General features: G+C 41.3%; 1 protein-coding gene across 10 annotated transcripts in view; it reads left to right on the forward strand.

Moving 5' to 3' along the window:
* Nucleotides 1–22,240, forward strand: part of LOC138755773 (receptor-type tyrosine-protein phosphatase mu-like) — a 1,095,616-nt gene extending 1,073,376 nt beyond the window's left edge. For all 10 annotated transcript variants that reach the window (XM_069922352.1, XM_069922354.1, XM_069922355.1 and 7 more), the window contains 2 exons: nt 3,193–3,328; nt 7,054–22,240. In XM_069922352.1, coding sequence (XP_069778453.1) covers nt 3,193–3,328; nt 7,054–7,107 — 190 coding nt within the window. In that variant the 3' untranslated portion in view covers nt 7,108–22,240. The remainder of the gene's footprint in view (nt 1–3,192; nt 3,329–7,053) is intronic.
* The last annotated feature ends 2,177 nt before the right edge of the window (nt 22,241–24,417 follow it).

The raw sequence follows: 24,417 nt of genomic DNA on the forward strand, positions 1-24,417 counted from the left end.
TTTACCTTCTCAATTACTTATTGGACTTGCTTACCAACTTATTGTGATTCATGCACTAGAATAGATACTTCACTCATTTGGAAGTAAACAAGAAAATCTGCAGATGTTGGGGTCTAGTGCAGTACCCAAAAGTGCTGGAGAAACTCAGCAGGTCACACAGCATCCATTGGCAGTAAAAGGCCGTTGACATTTCAGGCCTGAGCCTTGAGGCTTAGACCATACTTGGAATATTGTCTTCAGTTCTGGCCACCTCATTACAGAAAGGATGTGGGTGTAGAGGTGATTTACCAGGGTGTCACCTGGATTGGAGAACGTGTGTTATGTGGCAAGGTTGACTGAGCTAGCGCTTTTGTCTTTGGAGCGAAGAAGGATAAAAGATTATATAATAGAAGTCAATAAGATTATGAGAGTCATAGATAGAGTGGACAGCCAGCACTTTTTATCTGGGCTGACAGTAGCAAATACCAGAGGACATCTGTGTAAGGTGAGGGGAGGAAATTTTGGGGGAAACATCAGGGGTAAGATTTTTACACAGGGAGTTGTGGGTGCCTGGAATGCATTGTCTGGGGTGGTGGTAGAGGCTGGTGCAATAGGGATATTTAAAAGACTCTTAGACAGGCTCATGGATATAAGAACAACAGAGGGATAGGGAACATTTATATTATTGAATAGGTTTAGGTGGGCACAACATCGTGGCCCAAAAGGCCTGTATATGTTTAATGTTCTTCAGGAAACTCCCAATGATGGTGTCAGACCTGAAGCATTGACTGTCTTTTACTTTGCGTGACCTGCTGAGTTTCTTCAGCAGTTTTGTGTTAAACTGTGCTTCACTTACTTGCAATCTTTCCCCATGTGAATAACAATCGACCTCTTCCCATATCTTTGCACAGTCACTGCTTCCATCTGTATCCTGTTGCAGAATCACAAGTTCTTCACCACCGCACAAAATGCAGGAGAAGCATTGGTTCAGGCATCATCCATGGGTGACCAAAGATAGTCAACTTTACGGGCCAGACCACTTGGTCAGGAATGAAGGGTTCCACACACGGGGTTTTCATTCCAAAATGATGACTATCTGTTGCTTTCTGTGGATGTTGCCTCCAGCACTTTGTGTGTTGCTCCGGTTTTCCAGTGACTGGACCCACTCTTGTTCACCTCTGCTGGTCTTCATCTCAGTGCGACCTTTTCTACTTTTTGGACTGTGGGAATTGTCCATTTGGTTCAGGGTCAGGAACGTAAAGAGTAATCGAAATTAGGTGTGATCTACCTGGTTAAAATTCCCAGAGGGACTCCCCAGGTTTCCTGCCAAAAAGGTGGGTGCTCAGCAGGAAATCTTGCACCATACTGGGAGCCGATAACAAAATGCTATGGTCACCATTCCTTTATCTTATGACTCCACAATGTGGAAATCAGGCTGGCTATTGGGAAGGAGAAAAGATCCCCAAACTTTCGCACCAGATGGGAATTTCTAGTGCTGCCATGAGGATAGTGGTATAGCTATTGCTCATGTTGGCCCTCAAGTCACCTGATACAGGCCCATTTCATGGCTACATCCAGCACTTATCCAGTCCATGCCATGGGGGTGCTTCTGAATTATCCTTGTTGATAAATATGGTAACATTGATGGCCTTATTGCCATATACATTGCACAATGTACATCTGCACCAAAATTCCTACTTGCTGCAGCCGAACAGGAATTTTGTGAAGGGTGGGGGGGGAAGCAACTACAATAAAAGATGTTAAATTGAAAAGAGATACAGGTCGAGTACCCCTTTACTGAAATTAATGGGACCAGAAGTGTTCCAGATTTTGCATTTTTTCATATTTTGGAATAATCTGTTGAATAATGTGAATAATGTTCTGTACTTAACGAAAAAAAACTTGATCTCTGCTTACAAAAGGAGATAAATGCAGAACCAAATACTAGAGATTCTGCTGAATGAGGAAAAAAACACTGAGTAATCCATGTAGGTCTGGCGGTGATGATGGTCAATAATAACGGGCGTTATGGATTATGGAGCATTTTGGAATTTTGGATAAGGGGTACTCGACCTGTGATAGATACAAATGAAGAATAGGTCAGAAATATTCACAGTTCTACAGTACAAGGAAAAAGAACAATTGAAAAGGGAAGGCAAGCCATTTTGCTTTAACTCCCCCTCCTGAGATCTCTCAGTACTTCCAAATAATATTCAGCATGGGTTCATCATTTGAATAAGGAAAGTGCATAGATCACAGGGAGACTTCCTCATCCATATTTGGTCTGATACCATGAGACGTCGAAGAGTTTGGAAGCATTATTGAGGACTTGGAGTGTCACTCTCGCCAACCTGTACTCTATACTGCTGCCACTTCGTGGAGATGAGCAGGTCTTGAGAATGGACCAGGGGATGATTAAGACGTGCGTGTGTGTGTGTGTGTGTGTGTGTGTGTGTGTGTGTGTGTGTGTGTGTGTGTGTGTGTGTGTGTGTGTGTGTGTGTGTGTGTGCGTGTGTGTGTGCGTGTGCGTGTGTGTGTGTGTCTGTGTGTGTGTGTGTGTGCGTGTGTGTGTGTGTCTGTGAGTGTCTGTGTGTGTGTGTCTGTGTCTGTGTGTGTGTGTGTGTCTGTGTGTGTGTGTGTGTCTGTGTGTGTGTGTGTGTGTGTGTGTGTATATGCACGTGTAGGTGCCTCTGCATGCATGAAGTGAGATAATTTGCGAATACAACAATGGTATGTAGAAATGAATAAATGTATTCCATTAGAAAAAATAACATATAATTTAAGAAATAATATTGAAATATTTGAACAAATATGGGAGCCATACATGAAACACAATAGAGAAAACCTACCGGGGACATCTACCACCTAAATTAACGAAAGGAGAAGGAAATGAAAAGAATTGACTCAGTGGAATTTCTTGTTTATTTTTATTGAAAGACAACATTGTTTGACTGGTTTAATGTGTCTTAGATTTTGTACTTTAAATGAATGGAGGGGGAGGTAGGGAGGGTGGGATGGGAGGAGGGAGGGGGGGAGAAAATGACACTATTTATTTGAAAAGAAAAATGTATGTATCTTGGTCAGCGTGATTTATGGTGTGAAAAATTTTTAAAAAATTTTAAAAATGTGTGCTCGAGTGCATGTTGGGACTTGGAATGTAATAGAATTATGATCTGAATACTAAATGGTGTCCTGTCTTTGGGGTACATGCAGGAACGGTGGTGGTCGCAGTGGAGCATTCTGTGCGATCAGCATCGTGTGTGAAATGCTGAGGCAGCAGCGAGCAGTTGACGTGTTCCATGCTGTGAAGACTCTTCGAAACAACAAGCCCAATATGGTTGACCTGCTAGTAAGTGCAAGCATACCAAATTAATCCCCTTAATCCATGGATAACAAGCACCTATCATTCTTCCAGTTGCCTTTTGGCTGCTACCATGACACAGTTGGTCTAGAATTTCCATTGGGACTCCCACATTGCCTCTAAAATCCCTGCCAGCTCAGCAGTGAGCATTTTCAGCCGAATTTTTAGGGAACTGTCATTATCACAACTGGCTTGTATTTCACTTTGAGACATCTCGGGATGGGGAAGTTTGTCCTTTTTTATGCCCTCTTTCATTATAACAGCCATTGAATGTTTGATCTCTTGTCCAGCCAACATTGGAAACACAAGTGCGGTGATTCCATGAATATTTTTCGGGAGAGCAGAAGGGACAAAATCAGTCCTCTTGAAGATCAATGTGGCCATCAATGTATGGAGCCTAAAGAGATGGCTCCATACTTAGAAGGACACTGAGTCTATAGAACTGAGGCAAAATAGCACTGTCATGAACCCTATACAGATTAAAGAGGAGGATCTGCTTGCTGTCTTGGGGCAAATAAGGATGGATAAGTCCCCTGGGCCTGACAAGATATTCCCTCGGAACTTGTCTATATTCATGCAGAAAATATAAGGTCACTAGCAGAGGTATTTAAAATGGGTGAGGAGCCAGAAGATTGGAGGACAGTTAATGTTGTTCCATTGTTTAAACGCTCAAAGAATAATCCAGCAAACTGTAGACCAGTGAGCCTGACATCAGTAGTGGGTCAATTGTCGAAGGGCATTCTAAAATTAGATATAAAAGTACTTGGATAAACAGCGACTGATAAGGGATAGTCAACATGACTTTGTTTATGGTAGGTCATGTCTAACAACCAATCTTATAGAATTATTCAAGAATGTTATCAGGAAAGTTGATGAAGGAAACGCAGTGGATATTTTATGGAGGCCTTGGGAGATTAGTCTAAAAGGTTCAGACACCCAGTATCCAGGATGAGGTAGTAAATTGGATTAGAAATGGGCTTTGTGGAAGAAGACAGTGTAATGGTACACCACCGGCCTTCTGCAGGGGGCAACCTCTGTACCTACAGGAGTGTAAGGGGAAAGGACAGCACCTAGCTGGCTGTCAATCACAGTCGGCCTGAATGGATCAAGCCCCACCCGGTCAGGTGTCAATCACCCTCTGAGATATAAGCCTGCGCCGGCCCCCGAGGCCTCACTCAGAATTGCTGCAGCCACAGCCAGCCTGTGGGAAAGTCTTTGTGGATTAAAGCCTGTTGTGCAGTCTTTATCTTTGTGTGTGTCTGATTCTGGCTAACAGTGCACCACAGCCAGAGAGTCGGCAACCTTTCTCCATAACTCAGCTATTGTAGCCTGGAAACATTCTTGTAATTTTCCTCTGCACTCTTTCAATCTTCTTGATATCTTTCCTGAAGGTAGGTAACTAAAACTGCACATAATTCTTCAAAGCATCAGAGAGGATTGCCTCTCTCACTGAAGGCCTGTGACAAGTGGTGTGCCTCAAGGATTTTGGGTGGATCCATTGTTATTTGTCATCTATAATGATGATCTGGATGAAAATGGGTAAATTGGATCAGCAAGTAAGATTGGGGGTGTTATTTACAGCAAGGAAGATGCTGAAAAGTTTCAGTAAGATCTGGACCAGCTGGAAAAATGGGCTGTAGAATGCATGATGGTATTTAATGCGAACAAGTGCGAGGTTTTACATTTTGGAAGGACGAACAAAAGTAGGACCTACCTGGTGAATGGTAGGGTACTAGAGAGTGTGGTAGAACAGAGTTTAAGCCTCAAAATCCCTATGGGGTAGAGAACTCCAGAAATATGGAATCTTTTGAATCGCCAAATTTCTCTTCCACTTATTCTTAAATGACTGAGACTTCCCCCAACACTGTGTACCTGAGTATTGTTAGGTCTGCTTTGTCCAAGTATGAGTGAGTCAGACACCAGACTGAGTCGAAATCAAGGCTCTTTATTACCGGATTGTAACACTTGTAACTAACAGTGTTAGTTGGAGAAGGCGCATTCTAACGATATCAGCAAGTGGTGTTTTTTTTATACCCCAGGACACGCACTTAGTAAATTATCATACCATTACATTGTCCAATGAATAAGCTGTTGCTACTCTCTGTTAGTCTGCTGCACATCATCTTGTTATTGCCACACTTATCTTGAGTGTACAAGGTCACACCTGCATCCTGTTACTCCTGAGTACTGGGTGACTCCTTCTCCGGTCCCAACTCATGATGTTTTTACCTTACAGTATTAAGGTAGGATGTGAATGGGAAGGGAAGGTTGAGAATCACTGCTCGAGACCTAATTGCCACTGAAATATTTTGCTTGAGAAAGATTGTCATTGGCCCATTTCCTTTGGAGTTATGAAACAATGCATATAACGAGTCAATTATGTATGATTAAAGCAGGGGTTTTCAAATTTTTTCTTTCCACCCACATACCACCTTAAGCAATCCCTTACTAATCACAGAGCACCTATGGCATAGGGATTACTTAAAGTGGTATGTGAGAACGCTTCCACCAGCGTTGTCTCCGCTCCATCCTCAACATCCATTGGAGCGCTTTCATCCCTAACGTCGGAGTACTCGAGATGGCAGAGGTCGACAGCATCGAGTCCACGCTGCTGAAGATCCAGCTGCGCTGGATGGGTCACGTCTCCAGAATGGAGGACCATCGCCTTCCCAAGATCATGTTATATGGCGAGCTCTCCACTGGCCACCGTGACAGAGGTGCACCAAAGAAAAGGTACAAGGACTGCCTAAAGAAATCTCTTGGTGCCTGCCACATTGACCACCGCCAGTGGGCTGATATCGCCTCAAACCGTGCATCTTGGCGCCTCACAGTTTGGCGGGCAGCAACCTCCTTTGAAGAAGACCGCAGAGCCCACCTCACTGACAAAAGGCAAAGGAGGAAAAACCCAACACCCAACCCCAACCAACCAATTTTCCCCTGCAGCCGCTGCAACCGTGTCTGCCTGTCCCGCATCGGACTTGTCAGCCACAAACGAGCCTGCAGCTGACGTGGACTTTTACCCCCTCCATAAATCTTCGTCCGCGAAGCCAAGCCAAAGAGAAGAAGAAGAGATGTGAGTGGAAAGAAAAAGGTTGAGAACCACTGCCCTGGATCCTCCATTCTGAGAAAAATAAACTCTAAGCATCTATCCTATCAATTACAAACAGTAGGAAGGCTTCTGCTCTGCCATTTAATAAGATTGTGACCAAGCTCTTACCCATATCTCTTTCTGAGACTAAACCCATGTCCATTGATTCCCTTAGATCCATTATCTCCTATGTGAAAATACTCATTACCTTGAGTCTTCACAACCCTCCTGGCACAGAGAATTTTTAGAGTTCACAACCCACTGGTTAAAATAAAATCTTCTCACACTTGTCCTGATAGTCAAATCCACGATTGATGGGGAATTATTTCAGGCCTGGTCAACACTATTCGGCATAAAAGTTTGTAGGACTGAGCTTTTGGCATGGAATGGCATAACACCAAAACCTTTATCTGACAGAATTTACCTTTGCAATTGCTATCATTCTGCATTGACTTCAACTGCACTCACAATTTTCTCCTGTCTTTGGTGTCTGCCTGTCTTGTGGAATTGTAAAAAAAAACACTCTCTCTCTTGACCTAACGGTCTCTGTATTGCATAAAAGAGAATTAAATTTAAAAAATGAGAAGGATTTTGTTGGCATGCTCAATTTATGTTTTTCTTTCAGGATCAGTACAAGTTCTGCTACGAGGTGGCGATTGAATGTTTGAATTCCGGATGATGGAGATTTGTTAGACACTGTGGTCGTCGATGAGAACATCCCCTCCACATTGAGAAAGCAACTCCTTGATTCCTGGTAAACTGTGATGAGAGAACCTCATGTCATCAGCCATCAGTTCTTCAAGCCAGTTTCTCCTTCATTTTTATTCCACTCACTGGGTTCCTTCTGGTGTGTGTGTGTGGGTGTGTGTGTGAGAGAGAGAAAGAGTGTGCAAAAATCTTGCACTGCCAAACATTTACTTTAATCCACCAGCTCTCTATACTGTAGCCATTTGATATTTAAAATACAATTGATATTCATAATAAATGTATACACATTATTCAAAATATTGTTAGTTAGATGTTGCAACAAAAGAGCACAATATTATTTTTTAAATGCAAAGTATTTTACTGACAGTCCAGAGGAGTTGACTAACACCAAGAGCAAAAGGTATTTCATCAAACCTAAATATTTGACTAAATCTGTTCCAGCCATGACTCCCTACGGCGCAAGATTGAATCCTTTCACTCTCTGACCAGGAGACTTTCCATTTCTTCCCAAAGTTCAAGATTTCAAATACCCTCCAGTCATTTGGATTTATTTTATTCTTGACAGGAACCATTCTAGTTCCAAAGACTGACTATTTCTACCCATGGATTCTGCCTGGCCTGCTGAGTTCTTCAGTGATCCTTTGTTTTCTCAAGATTCCAGCATCTGCAGTTTTTTGAGTTTATGCAGTTACAACCATGTTGAGTTGTTGAGCTTTCACAGTCACCATTCCTCATTTTTGTACAGATTTATTTCAGTCCTAATTTTACATTCAATTCTGTTTTTATTTCTTCTAACATCCAATTTCATGTTCTTTGATTGCTCTTTGAGAAACAGTTTGAAGTCTTTCCAGGGATTAATGATTCCACTTCAGCACAGATTACAGCAATTTCAGTCCTTCTCACTCAGTCCACCCATTCAGTTAACCATTGGATTATTTATATTTTTGCCTCTAGTTGACCTCCATTTTGCTGTGAATCTCTAAGTAGGTGAAAAATTGATATTTCTTGACATCAGCAGCCTTTTGGGACACAGGTTTCAGATTTCTGGCCCTCTAAACTCTTAGATGGAGGGGTGTGTGGTGGATATAAACACCAATCTCATTAATTAGAGCTGTGTATTGTTCCAATTTAACAGATGCATTGTTATTCTGGATATGGGGCTGTAAATTGCCACAAATGAGGATGCTTCATAATATAGATCAGGGAGCCTGAAAAGTTTGTGTAAGCCTCATTTTGAAACTAATTTCCGAGTGCCACCCCTAACCCAAGTGTCCCGCTGGATGCTGCTAAAAGAGGAGCAACTTGTCTGCCAACTAATCCCAGAGTATCCCAGCTATGCCTGCCTGTTTGTGGGCTTTGTGGAGCAATCCATGCTGCAAGCCAACACAGACAGGGCCCCTCAACTCTTCCTCTGCTGTATTGACAATTACATCGGGGTTGCTTCATGCACCCATGAAGAGCTCGTCAACTTCGCTCATTTTCAATTGACAACTTCCACCCCGACCACAAACATACCTGGGCCATCTCCGATAATACTTTCCCCTTGATCTCTCTGTCTCAATCTTGGGCGACAAGCTTTCCACCAACATATTTTACAAACCCACCAACTCCCACAACTACTTCAACTACACCTTGTCGCCTGCTATTCCCTTCACACAATTTCTCTGTCTCTGCCGCATCTGTTCCCAAGATGAGGTCTTCCAGGCCAGATCATCTAATCTGTCTGCCTTCTTCCACAAATGAGGCTTCCCCTCCACCACCAACAACTCAGCCCTCACCTGCATCTCCTCCATTTCCCACTCATCTGCTCTGGACCCTTCTGCCCCAGGCGCAACAAAGACAGGATTCCCCTTGTCCTTACCTACCACCCCACCAGCTTCTAACACATTATCCTCCAGAATTTCCAGCATTTGCAACACGTTTCAGATTTATTGTTAGGATACGTACATGACATCATATACAACCCTGAAATTCTTTTTTTCCTGTGGGCACAGCAGAATTATCCCTCATTAGTAGTGCAAAACATAAACTGGATACAGTGTAAAACATGCAAGTTAACAAAGAACTGTAAACAGATAGCGAACGTAAACAAACTGTACAATACCGAGAGAAAGTCCTTAAATGAGTCCCTGATTAACTTTGTTGTTGAGGAGTCTGATGGTGGAGGGGTAGCAGCTGTTCCTGAACCCGGTGATGTGAATCTTGTGGCATCTACACCTCTTTCCTGATGACAGCAGTGAGAACACAACGTGTGCTGGGTGGTGTGGGATTTGATGATTGCTGCTGCTCTCCGATGACAGGGCTCGCTGTAGATGTACTTAATTGTGGGGTGGGTTTTTGCCTGTGATGTCCTGGGCTGTGTCCACTACTGTTTGGCAGGGGCTTTACACTCAGGGGCATTGGTGTTCTCATAACAGACCATATTGCAGCTGATAAGATCACTTAACACCACGCATCTGTCAAAATTTGCCAGTGTTTCTGGTGCACAACCAAACCTCTGCAAACTCCTCAGGAAGTAGAGCCACTGATGTGCTTTCTTCGCGATGCCATTGGTGTGTTGGGTCCAGGAAAAATCCTCCAAGATAATGACTCCTAAGTATCTAAATTTATTTACCCTCTCCACCTCTGATCCCCCAGTGATCAGACACACCTTCCCCTCTCTGCATTCTGTAGTCCCTCTGCGTGACTCCTTTATACACTCATCCCTCCCCCTCATTCAGCACCTTCTTCTGTGACCGCAGGAGATGCCACACTTGTGCCCACACCTCTTCCCTTACCACAGTCCGGGGCCTGCAACAGGCCTTTCAAGTGAAGCAACATTTCATTTGTGTATCTGCAGGACTGATTTACTGCATTGGGTGCTCCACTTCTGGCCTTCTCTACATCGGAGAAAGTGGGCACGTTGGGAGATCAGTTCACTGAACACCTTTGCTCTGCCAACATCAGTGACAGGGATCTCTGAGTGGGCAACCATTTCAGTTCTGCACCCCCCCCCCCTTGAATACACACAAATCTGTCCATGGCCTTGTGTACTATCCCAACAAGACCACTCATAAACTGGAGGAACAACACCTGATTTTCCATCTGGGCACTCTCCAGCCCGATGACACTAACATTGATTTATCTGGTTTCTGCTAACCTGCTCTCCTTTCCTCCTCCCTTCCTTTCCCCCCTGTCTTTTTTTCCCTCAGCTCTCCACCCTCTTCCCTCTCTATTCACTTTGCCATCCCTCCTCCCCCTTGCTGCTGTGCCCTCCCTCCCTTCTCCATCTATTACCTCCTGCCTTTGGGACCATGGTCCATCCCCCATCCTTCCCCACCAACATTTTTCAATACCTTGATGAAGAGATCAAGCTCGAAATTTTGGTTATGTATTTTTACCTTTGCTACATAAAGGACACTGTTTGACCTGCTGAGTTTCTCCAATATTTCGTGTTTCTACTTCAATCACGGTGTCTACAGATTTTTGTTATTTACAAATAATTAGGAAAGCCTGTGGAAGCCAGGAATTGATGTCAACTGCCAACTCTGAACCAAAGAACATAATTCCATCCCTTGCCAGACTACTATTTATGGCAGAACCATACTCTGTCCAACTCAGAGTTAAGTTTCCAGTCCTTTCATGTGTCCATGAGAAGTACTCATTCATCTATCCCTGTTACATCGCTTCCCTCCACCAATCTGCGGCTAAAGCACTCGGCTTTCACTGCTCTTACCTCCAATTTCAGCATTTCCAATGTCCTTATTGGCCCCCAATCTTGGACCCAATATGAACTCATCCAATCTCTCATTCTCATTGAAAACAAGCAATCGTCCATGAATTTGCAGACTCTCCAAACCCTCTTTTAGAAATGTCCTCACTCCTAACCATTTGGCCATCTGCCCGGTTTAGCTCATTGTCAATCTTTTCAATGATTTATCTTCCTTCAAGAGTCTTAAAAGTGAAAGATTTTGACATTGACAAGCAAACCTGTGCAGCTCAGCATGAAGAAGGTAATATTACTGCTCCAGCAACCATGGTTATTGATGCTTTCTCTGGAGTGTTTACACTTTCTCCTTGTGACAGCATTGCTTCTCACTTCCTCCACACACCACTCCCCCCAATCACAAACACCCACCCCAACCCCACCTCCTCACTCCTGTAGGTAAATTATCCTGAGTGTAGGGAGGTGGGAAGAAGATGAACATAACATAAGAACATAATAAAAAAGAGCAGGAGTAGGCCATCCGGCGCATCGAGTCTGCCCCGTCATTCACTCAGATCATGGCTGATCTGATCACTGACTCAACACCACCTACCTGCCTTTTCCCCATATCCCTTAATTCCTTTCCAATGTAAAAATCTATCTAACTGAACCTTAAATATGTTTAATGAAGTAGCCTCAACAACTTCCCTGGGCAGAGAATTCCACAGATTCACTACTCTCTGGGAAAAACAGTTTTTCCTGATCTCCGTCTTAAATCTACTCCTTTGAATCTTGAAATTGTGTCCCCTAGTTTTCCTGCCTCTATCTTATCTCTCGCTTTCATAATTTTATGTTTCTATAAGATCTCCTCTCATTCTTCTGAATTTGAGTGAGTATAATCCCAGGCAATTTAGTTTCTCCTGTTAGGTCAACCCCCTCATCTCTGGGATCAACCTGATGAGCCTCCTCTGGACTGCCTCCAAGGCCAGTATATCCTTTGTCAAGTATGGAGGCCAGAACTGCACACAGTGCTCCACTATGGCCTCACCAGTACCTTGTACAGTTGGAGCATGACCTCCCTGCTCTTGAATTCAATTCCTCTAGTGATGAAGGCCAACTTAAAAACCTTCTTAAAAACCTGTTATACCTGCAACCCAACTTTTTGCAGTTCATGCACAAGCACTCCCAAGTCCTTCTGCACTACAGCAGATTGCAGTTTTTCACCATTTGAATAATAATCTGCTCTTCTATTTTTCCTACCACAGTGCATGACCTCACATTTACTAACATTGTACTCCATCTGCCAGACCCTTGCCCACTCACCTAACAACTATATCCTTCTGCAGCCTCTCCACATCCTCTGTACAATTTGGTTTTCCACTCAATTTGGTGTCATCTATAAACTTGGCTACACGACCCTCTGTCCCCTCTTCCAAATCATCAGTGGAAATGATGAACAGCTGCGGGCCCAGCGTCGACCCCTGCTGCACCCCACTTACCACTCTCCGCCAATCAGAAAAACACTCATTTATCCCTACTTTCTGCCTTCTATCAGTTAACCAATCCTCAATCCATGCCAATATACTTCCCCCGACTTCATTCATCTGAATCCTATTTATTTATTTATCAAAAACCTTCTGGGAATCCAAATGTACAATAGCTACCTGTTCCCCTCTATCTGCCGCACCCATTATGTCCTCAAAGAACTCCAGCAAGTTTATCAAACAAGACCTGCCCTTTCTGAATCCTTCCTGCATCTTCCTGATGGAACCCCTTCATTCTAAATGTCTCACTATTTCAACCTTAATGACAGCTTTAAGCATTTTCCTGACTACAGACATTAAGCTTACTGGCCAATAGTTACCCGTCTTCTGCCTACATCCCTTTTTAAAAAGTGGTGTGACATTTGCTGTCTTCCAATCTGCCAAGATCTGCCCAGAATCCAGAGAATTTCCTTCATCCCATCAGGAGATTTGTCCGTCTTCAATCCCATTAGTTTGCTCATCATTATCTCTTTTGTAACAATTATTTTATCGAGGCCCTCCCTTCACATCCCTATCACCATTCTTTGGCATACTGGACGAGTTTTCCACTGTGAAGGCTGACAAAAAATATCTGTTCAATGTCTTGGCCATTTCCTCATCATTCAATATCAATCTCCCTTTCTCATCTTCCCAGGGACCTATGTTGACTCCAGCCACCCTCTTCCGTTTTATATATTTATAAAACATTTTGCTATCTTTTTATATTTTGTGCCAATTTACCTCCATAATCCTTCTTCCCTTTCCTTATTTCTCATTTAGTTGTTCCTTGTTTCCTTTTTAAGTTTTCCCAATCCTTCAGTTTCCCACTACTCTTGGCTACTTTGTACACATGAGCTTATAATTTTATACTTTCCTTTCTTTCCTTAGTTAACCAAGGCTGACTCTTCCCTCTCTTACTCCCCTTATTTTTAATGGGAATATATTTTTGTTGAGCACTGTGAAAAATCTCTTTGTAAGTCGTCCACTGTTCCTCATCTGTTCTGCCAACCAGCCTGTGCTGTCCACACTGACCAATTCCTCCCTCATCCTGTTGTAGTCTCTCCCCTGTTCAAGCATAATACACTAGTTTTAGATCGAACTATTGCACCCTCCCTCTGTATGAGAAATTCAGTCAAACTATGATCGCTTTTTCCAAGAGGGTCCCTGACTACTAGATGGTTAATTTCACCGATCTCATTGCACAGTACTAGATCTAAAGTAGCATTCTCCCTTGTTGGTTCCTTCACATGCTGCTCAAGGATGCATTCTATGAAGGCATCTCTCAGACTTTCTCGACCAACTTATTTTTCCCAATCTACATGGAAGTTAAAAGTCCCCCACGACAGTTGCTGTTCCGTTCTTACATGCCTCAGTTATCTCTCTATTAATGGCCTGTGCCACTGTGCTACTGTTATTTGGTGGGTGATCAACAACTCCCATCAGTGATTTTTTTTTTCCCTTTACTATTTTTAATCTCTACCCAGATGGACTCAACATTCTTCTCCTTAGATATTATATTGTTTCTCACTATTGACCTGATCTCATCCTTAATTAAAAGTGCCACCCTTCCTGTCTATCTTTGCGTATTATCTGATACCCTTGAAAGTTTAATTCCCAATCTTGCCCACCTTGCAACCATGTTTCTGTGATGGCCACTAAATCATATGCCTGGGTACTGATTTGCACCTCAAGTTCACGAACTTTGTTTCTAATACGAAAGGATTTCAGATAAAATGCCCTTCTGCTCATCGTCCTTTTAAAACCTAGTGACCTCTGCATCATTTGCTTTTAACTTTTCTGAGTTTGGAGCTGATGGAACATGTGGGAGAAAATACATGGCAGGGAGAATAGGATTGCTCCGAGAATCTTCTCTATCTTGGCAGCATTTGGAAGTATGAGAAGTACACATTAACCACTACGTTTTGCAGAATTCCCATTCAGGAATAGTGCTCAGTAGTATTCAAAATGTCAAGTTTTAAAATTATACCAATTTTATTCATAAAATGGAAATAAAAATTGATTGACAGAGCCCTCCCAAGAGCAATTCATTTTAGCATGAGTGCCATTTTTGCATGAAGCATGTGGTGACATCAGAGTTCACAAAATTAGTTTCCTCTATACAACAGGGAAGTTCGACATTCAACCTATTCTTTCTCGCTGTCAGACAATGAGCAAACTCTGCTCCAAGTCACCGATGATGTGTCAATGGGAATGAGTCACGTATGGTTCCCCCCCCCCTTTCGTGGTACAGAGCTGACTGATCACTGATTATCTTTATGCAGTGCAGCTCAGGATTTGAACATGCTCAAACCCAGTAGTCCAAGGATCTGGATATCAGACCAGCAAGGTAGGCATAAAAGTGCTGGTAAAACTCAGCAGATTATGCAGCATCCATTTGAAGTAAAAAAAAAAGGCAACCAATGTTTCAGGCCTGAGACCTCCATCAGCAATCTTTTTAATTAGTCATTACGTTGCCGCACAGTCACACTCTGAAACCCTCCCTTCTTTATCTGTACCACAACCCGAGGAAGAAGTGTTATTGTGTAGTGTGGTGAAAGTGGTGGGGAATGAAATGCAAATTAGAAACTTAATTAATCATATTTGTGGAAAGAATAGATTCAAATGGAGAAATAAATGTTTCTCGTGTCCTTCTTCCTTTCTCTCCAATTATTTGCACTGGTGTCTTCCTGTATCTCTGTTCTGAATGAAAAGTGGCTGCAGAGGACAAGGACAGAATAAAGCTCCCTTCCCTCAAGATAGCTCAGTATTGATACTTGTCCATTGGCTTAATATAAACAAGCTCAACCAGAAACCAATATTCCAGAGTTACCTGCTGATAAGGTGTTAATAGCATCAGTTCAATCGTTTGCTCTGGGGCTAGCCAACTTCTAATGAAGAATTCAATTGCTTGTGATACTGGATCACTGAACACACTTCTGTATCAGGTGCAATGTGCATTTCAATTTTGTGGGGAGTATAATCCCTGGATACCTTTATACTCGTTATATTAAAAAAATAACATTTAGTGTATGTGGCTAATATAGACTTAATGGACCATTTGTATGTGCGAACGATTTCCTTTCCTTTTGTGTAATTGTTACCCATCAGCTAGTCAATTTAAAGATGATTGCCAAGTGCAACTATAACAGCAGCAAAAGCCAGAAATTAGTTGGTCCCTCAATAAATGAGCCAAAGCTTTTTTTTTTCTTCATTTGTTCATATTGTAAATATTTATGAATCATCTGGTTATTTATTCATGAAGAAAGCTCCTTTTGTGAAGCAAAGTGAGTAACAATCATTTTTCCGGAAACCTTAGTATTGTCCCACAGAATGACATTGTTAAGTTTTTGTTTATCTTGTATTACAGTAATTGATTGTGCAATAAATAATTATCAGACCAGCATTCTGGATGTTCTGTTCTGGAACTGTTAATGAAAAAATATAATTCACAGCCATGGTCCATTTCCTCAAGCAATTGCCACGGGACAAAAAAAATTCCATCCAAAATTAGTTTATTAATTAATTGTTCACAATGTTTTCAGATACCTTATAGCTTTCGATCAGTGGTTGGAATTTAGGAAGGTGCTAATTAGGAAATAATTCTGTTAGCGAAGTTACAGCCATGAAACTATTTATCTCATTTGTTGACTGCTATAGAATGCTCCAGGTTCATTTTTCATTTATTCTTTGGTACAGTTAGCGCTTAGCACAATGCTACTACGGAGCCAGTGACGCGGGTTCGAATCCGGCGCTGTCTGTAAGGAGTTTGTATGTTCTTCTCGTGTCCACGAGGGTTCCCTCCAGTTTCATCCCACCGTTCAAAATGTACAGGGGTCGTGGGTAAATTGGGGTATTTGGGTGGCACGGGATTATGCTGCATTTGTTTGGGGTATCACTATTTATTACTGCTCAAAACAGATCTTCCCCTCATCTCCTGTTTACGAATGCATTTTGGCTAAATGTAGTTGAGCAGTGATCAATCTAGGCCAGAAATAAAAATGATCATTTAGTCCCATAACCTCAGATTTCCAGAGCTAGATTTTTTTTTAAATCTTAAGTCAGACATTCAAGGTCATATCCATGTACTCCTAATGATCAAAACAGTCCATGTAAATAATACTAAGCTCAAGTAACAGGCAATTTTAGCATTATAAAATGTTACAGAGAACAGTGCAGAATAATTAAATAAAACCAGATGCAAAGCCACAAAAAGAATTTGGTCAAAGTGATGCGTTTTAAGCAGGATGTTAAAAGATGCACTGTTTATCAGCCTTTCATGGTAAGCTTATAATTATATAATGCCAAGGGCATTGCCAAAATGGATAATAACAACATTGCAGGCGTGAGCAGCTCAGAAATTATCTTTCAAGACAACTCAAGGCATTTGACGCGCATTTGACAAGGAATGCAGTGTTTAAAGAAAGATCAGCATCTAATTTTAGTTCATACAACATCATGTCAGAAAGCATCTTAGGAAGATATATCAACTTAAATGGTGAATTGACTTGTTGAGAAATGCTGTTGGAAAAAGTGTGTGGATGGTAAGGTTCGAAAGAATAAGATTTTGGATTCATCTTTCGAGTTGTAATGACTGTACAATTAGATAATAGATATGATTTACACAATAGCCACATGACTGAGTGATCAGACAGGTCAGAATTGGTTTTATTTCACGAGCTGTACCCCATTCACCAGTGATTGAATGATGGAGCCATTAGAGCCACTTCAACAGCTGAACATTGCCAATTGTGGAACGAGGGGGATACTTTAATTGTCAATTTAGCAGCATCTCTTGAAGAGTGTACAATAAAAAGCATTTTTGTACCTGGATTGACATTGAGGCAGACAGCCCTGCCACACAATGGAGTCACTTAAAAGAGGCTCTTAAAAGACTTTTGAGAATTATTGTAAGCTTTAAAGCAATGAACCTAGAACTGTGCATAGGAACAAACATTTCAGCTTTGTGTCAGCACTGGTCATAATGCCAATGTTAAGTAATCCCACCTGTCTTAACATGGTTCATATTCCTCCATCCCCTGCCTGTTCACATATCCATCTGAATGCCTTTTCAATGCAGTAGAAGTCCTAAAATCCAGACGGCTCCGAGATTGGGTTGGTTGGGATTTTCCAATTTCTTGGGCGCCACTTTTAAAATTTCATTTTAAGGAGGAATAAAGAAGAGGAGAACAGGTAGTTTATTCATTAGCAAATACAGCTTCATTTATCAAAATGAGCAGTTTTAAAGAAAAATAAAGTCAGCGCTCGACAAAAATGTAATTTTTTTACTACAAAAAATGAGTGTCATGCTTGAAATTATTTAAAATGAACATTGTAGAAGAAAAATACAGTATATAAATGAATGTCTTGTTCACAGGATTACCTGTATTAAGCATGGTTGCTTGTTGCATGTTGCTTGTTGCATGCACACAAAAGCCCGCTACATTTTAAAAGTTTGAGCGTTTTCGAAAATCCGGATTTTCGGGTGGTCTGGATTTCTGGCATCCAGTTGGACTTCTACTGAATTACTATTGCAAGTGATTCTCAACCTGACCTGGTGCTCCATCCACACCTCTCATACCTGTATATATTTTGATCAGGTGACCATCTTAGCCTTCGGCACTCCAACCTTTTCTTCCAGCTAACACTCTCAAATTCAGGCAACATCCTGGTGAACATTTTCTGCCCCCCTTCTAAAACCTCTATGTCATTCCTTCTGTAGTGGAGTGATGGGAAATATATACTATACTCCAAATGTGTTCTGACCAAAATTTTGTACAGCACTACATGGCTCGCCAACTCCTATACCCAGTGCCTCAACCAATGAAGGCAAGTATGCCGTCTGCTTTTCCCACCATCCTATCCGCTTCTATTGCAACTTCAGGGAGTTGCAGTTTTGTAGCAGTTAGCACAATGCTGTTGCGGCACTAGTGACCCGGGTTCAAATCTGATTCTCTCTGTACAAAGTTTGTATGTTCTCTGATTCTGCATGGATTTCCTCCCATCCATCAAACCTTATGGGGGTTGTGCGTCAATTGGGTGTAATTGGGCGGCATGGACTCATGGGCCAGAAGGGCCTGTTACCATGCTGTATGTGGTTATCATTGCCATGCTAATTGCTAAGGCTGATCCTCATTGATGTTGAGTAAGTGGTGACATGGTAGTGAAGATGCTTGAGGAGCAAGTTAGAGATTCCAGTAACAATGAAGAAGTAACTTGTAGATTTACCAGGCAGGATGGGAAATTACTTCAGTGTCTTCTTTCCATCCTATATCATGAGTTTGAGATACCTTCAAAGAATCCTTGACAAATTGTTATTGTGGATACAGGGAAAAGGCAGGCATTGGAGCTGAGTAGGATAATGGACCAGCTCATGAGTGAATGGTGAGACTGATTCAATGGACTAAATAGCCTATTTCTGCTCTTATGTCTTATGGTCTTATTGGAATGCCGATAATTCTCAAAAATGTTGCGTTAAAGATAGGGTAGCCAGACTAACAATGGACTGGTAATGTTAGACATGATCTACCATGTTGACTACTCCGAATCAATCTATGTCTTTCCATATAGTTGTATATACCATCTCTAAGAATATTTTCCATTAATTTACCCATGACTGATGTCAGTCTGTAAGGCCTATAATTACCAGGTCTACTTTGGGCTTTTTTTGAACAGTGGAACAACATGAGCCACCCTCCAGTCCTCCTGGACTCCCCCATGGCCAGTGACATTTTAAGTATTTCTTTAACACCCCCATTATTTGTTCACTAACGTCCCTCAGGGTCCTAGGGAATATTTTGAATATTTATCCACCTTGATCTTTTTCAATATAGCCAACACTACCTCCTCATTAATTCTTATTTATCCATGAGTCCCCTACCATTTTCTTCACTTCATCTGGCTCCATATTCTTTTCATTAGTGAATACTAAAGAAAAAACAGATTTAATGTTTCAGATAATACAGATTAGCAAATCATAGAGTGATAGAGTTGCATAGCATAAAAATGGGCCCAAACTTTGGCCCACCACATCTCTTGTCAGCTTTTTGGCAATATACACTAAGCCCATTTGCCCACATTAAAACCATATCCTTCAATCCCTTGCCTACTGAAATGCTTTAAAAATTTAAACATAATGATGTATCTGATTCAACCACCTCCTCTGGCAGCAAGTTCTTAATATCAACCAATATCTGTTTAAATTAAAACTTGCTCTTCAGATCTTATTTAAAACTTTTTCCTCTCACCTTCAACCTCTGCCCTCTTCGATACCTCCATTGTGGGGAAAAAAAGATTTTGACTATGCCACTTGTCATTTTAAATGACTCCATCAGTTTTCTTCTCGAAAAACAAGCTCACCCTATCCAATCTATTGCATATCTCAAGTCAATAAACTGGAAATTGTGCCAAACAAAAGGTTCACGAGTGTGTTACAAAGACTGGAGGGCTTGAGTTAGGAGAGACTGGATATGCCGGAACTCTTTTCCTAGTGTGTAGGAGGATGAAAGGTACCTTAAAGAGGTATACAAAATCATGAGGGGCTTAGATAAGGTGAACAGTCACAGCCTTTTCCCCAGAATGCGATCATCTTGTCAACTCAAGTTGATTGTCATCCAGTTGTACAAGTGCCATCCCATGTTCTCCGTTCCTCTGTACAAAACACACAGACTCATAGCCCAGACATAAAACACATACAACAAACAATACATTCAGGACAAGTATTCATAAATACAAATAAATAAATATGCTTTCAGAGTGAAGCCAGGGTTTAAAGTGAGGTGGGAAAGATTTAAACAGAACTGAGGGCAACTTTTCCAGACAAATGGCAGTGTATTTGTGAATAGGTTACCCAAGGAAGTAGTAAACACGGGTACAAATACATCTTTTTAAAAAAAAACATTTGGACAGGTCCATGGACAGAGAAGATGTTGAGAGGCATGAGCCAAGTGCAGGCAAATGGGACTAGCTCAGCATCTTGGGTGGCCTGGGTAAGTTAGGTCAAAGGGTCTGTTTTGTACACCTGTCATATGCCATGCCTCATACAACAGAAGGCAAGCATACCAATGCACCTGTGTTCCCAACTTCAGGGAACTATGGACTTGAATGTCAAGGTCTTTCAACATCCCTTAGTGCCCTCATTTACTGTATATGTCCAAACCCCATTTGATTTCTTAAAATACATCATCACATAATTGTCAGGATTAAATTCCAAATGCCAGTCATTTTCAGTACGTCAAAAACTTAACCACTTCCCATCATACCATCCAGATCACTAAGATAGGATACATTTTTTACATTTTTTTTTAATGTTGTCAGGTAGCATCTGTGTGGAGAGAAACAAAGTCAGCCACAGTTCATTGATTTGAAACTGAATCTGTTTTTCTCTCCACAGATGCTGAATAATTCCAGCAATGTCTGTTTTTATTCCAGATCGTTGTTCCTATTTTGAAGCTTCATAAAAATTTGCTTCTGGAACATTATGTTCTCAGTTTACTTTACCATGTTGAAAATGTTGTGTTGTGTTGTTCATTGATGGTATCCAGAAGTGTAGAGATTGGAAGGCACCTGACCTGTCGATTGTTTGTTCATATCGGCTCACCAACCAGCAGCGAGTGAATGAACAGAGAAATGAACGAATGAATGAAGGAGTAAATTGGATGAGAAAAGAATGATTGATGAAGTGAATAGCTCTTGGAGAGTAAATGAGTGAGTGACTGAATTCAGGGCCCATACAGCAAAGGATGGGACTGTCTTGATGCTGTTTGGGATTATTCAGGAGAATTACAATGAGTTTATTGTCATATACATTGTACAATATACATATATACTGAAATTCCTGCTTGCTGCAGCCAAACAGGTACTTTGTAAAATAAAAATCAACTACAGGAGAATACATTAAATTAAAAACAAAATTATAAATGCAATAGATAATAAATATTCACAGATACCATGATGCAAGAAAAGGGGTGTTAGAATACTGCAGACAGTACTTTTTGTGCTGTTGGAGCCATAAATAGTGTAACAAGGGGAAAGATTCAAGAGTCTGATAGATGTTGGAAAGAAACTGTTCTTGAACCTAAAGGTGCTGGTCTTCATACTTTTATACCTCCTATCCAAAGGTAGCAGTAGGAAGTGGTTTTGTCCAGGGTGATGGGGGTCATTTATGATGCTGACCAACTTCTTGAGACAGCAAACATAGATGTCTGCAATGGATGGGAATTATGGGTTTTGGAAGTTTTGGAATGTAGCAAGCATTAATACAAGAAGAACTCGTCTTTGTAAAATCTAAGTCAAAAACCTAATGCATATTACAAGCGGTAAGCGGTTCTGAAAATAAACGGATAGCTTTTTACCAAACCTTGCTGTCTGCAGAGCACAAGCTGCTGGTTCACAGTGGGACAGGGTGGGTGGGAGAGGGGCATTTCACGTGAAACAACAGGGCTGAGTTAATGAGCTTATATCACACCTAGATCAAGAAAGCATCCAGACCAGATTTAACGTCGTCACCTAGCTTCTCAAACACGGTCATAGGAATATTTGCTCTGTCTATAAGTAATTGGAATCACAGTCAACCATCACACCACGGGTGTCAGGATTCTCTGTCTTCATTAGCTCTTAGTCCATCCGTGCACATGACTTTGTCCCCACAGAGGTGGCTGAATATCAAGAGGTGTGTGATCAGACACAGTGTGCCTCCATTGTAAATATCTAATTCAAAGGAGCCATTTGTCAGATGAAAATGTTGAAGTAAACTGTACCATTGAAGTTATTGAAACTGTGTTGTATCACCTGCTGTTTTCTATGTTCCTAAAAGTATAAAAACAATGAGTTTGAAGATTCCACTGAGATGGGCTGAGATGCCTGCTTGCTGTGTATAATAAAGACATTTTGCATCTTTACCCGTCTCACAATGCTCACTGAGACAAAATAAACAAATAGGGCTGAATCGTCTATTTTTGGTGCGGTTAATGATTACGATTATATGAATGAGCGGGAAAGTGACAGAGTATCTGAATGGTGGAGTATGTTGTTGTGAATGAATGAATGAATGAAGCATAATGTGATAATGACCACAGCAGTGGGTGTAGATAGAGGAGTTGGCATTGTGTTACAAAATCCACAATTCTTTGACTCATTAATGAAAAATTATCTTGCTGAATTTTCAAAAATTCCAGAGGATAATTTTCTGGATTTGAAAGTGCAGAGTATATGTATACATATATATCTACGTACACACACACACACACACACACACACACACACACACACACACACACACACACACACACACACACACACACACACACAGACCACAAACACACACGCGCACACACACACATAAATAAATATTGTTAAATAAATAGTAGTGAATCGGAGGGTTCATATTGTAATGAATAAATATTGGGAAAATTTGGTAAGATTACAGTAGGTTACATACATACACACATTTTAAAACAGATCTTATTTGAATACTGAAGAATTCATATTCAGGAACATTGCAAAAAAACATGGAGAATGCGATGCACATTTCACAAGTAGGTGCTAATTGAAATGATGTCATGAAATGAATAGACCATTGTCTTGGAGGAGACAAACTGGCTGTTTGCAAGTACCTACAGAAAGATCACTCCTGGGTTTTTATTATCTAAGACAACAGCTTGACCAAGAGAGGAGAGCTCCTGTTGTTTGCTGAAGAAGGTGGGGGTTTTGCAAGTGAGAGAGTCACATGGGCTTTCTGGCAGTTGGCAGTTGGAGAGAGAGAGAGAGGTGAGATGAATCTCAACAGGCTCTCTCAGCCAGTGTGTGTGTGACATTGAAAGCAGCTGAACAGTGCAAGCCAGGAAAAGCTGGTTGGAAACAGAAAGTTCCAGAGCAGTGGATGGCTGGAAGTGCTCTCTGTCTGATGTTTCTCTTGGAATAAGGGGAACAAAAAGGAACTCTGTGATAGCCAGAAAGAAAGAGGTTACCATCCGGAGAACCCTGATGGGGCAAGTTTCATCAACGAGACCTTGAGGTGACTAATGGTGGTACCTCAGTTGTGGAAATCCTGGAACAACAAATTTCTCTCTGCAAACCCTACAAGAACCTTCCTGAGTGGTAAACATTTACCTTTTGATCACCAAAGCCTGGTGAACTTTATACATGTTAAATTCTGTGCACAGTATAATAATTGCCTGCAATCAGAGAACTTGGAAGAAGGAAAAGTGAGATTGAACTGTGAACCAAAGAACTTTTCTTAAATTTACACACACATCATACAAGTGTGCTTAGAATTAGAAGAGGGTTAATTTGGGTTAGTTAAGTATAGAGATAAGTTAAAGTTTGATTCTGTTTTTATGTTTAAAGATAATTAAAAACAACTTTTGTTTAAGTAACTATTTGTCTTGGTGAATGTCTATTGCTTCTGGGTTTTGTGGTCCTTTGGGCTTGTAAAAGTATGAACAGTTTATCAGTCATCCAGCAGTCTCACTGCCTCTAAGAAGAAACTGTTTCTAGGCTGGTGGTTCTCACTGGGATGTCCCTGTATCTCCATCTAATGCATTCTCAAAGGTGTGACAGATTATGTTACATTTTATATTCTATATATTGTTTTAAAGGAGATAAATTTTGGTTTTTTTTTAAAGTGTAGGTCACAAACAAACACAAACACTTCACAACACAGATCTTATTTAAAATGCCAGAGCTCTGCTCAAGCCAGACGATCCAGGATCCTAGTGCCTTAGTAAAGACAATTGAAACTGCTTTGCTGAAGGACTTCACAAGTAGGTGTTAATTGGTCACACTGTGGAGTAATGGATTATTGTTTTGGAAAAACGATGAACAGACTCAGAAGATTGGGTCTGGTACCGCAGTCTGTCTAAGTGTAGTTTACTGTTCTAGGAAGGTCATGTTGTTTTGAAAACAGAGAGAGTCAAACAGGCTTTTCTCTGAGAGAAGGAGAGAGAGTGAGAGAGAGAGAGAGAGAGAGAGAAAGAGAATTCAGTTCTACAGTTCAGCAGCAGCTGGGACTGGAACATGAAAAGCTGGCAAGCTTCTGGAAAACCCCATTTTGAAGATGGGTTATGAGTTCTAAGGC

Source organism: Narcine bancroftii, chromosome 2 (genome assembly GCF_036971445.1).
Source record: "Narcine bancroftii isolate sNarBan1 chromosome 2, sNarBan1.hap1, whole genome shotgun sequence".
Taxonomy (NCBI): domain Eukaryota; kingdom Metazoa; phylum Chordata; class Chondrichthyes; order Torpediniformes; family Narcinidae; genus Narcine; species Narcine bancroftii.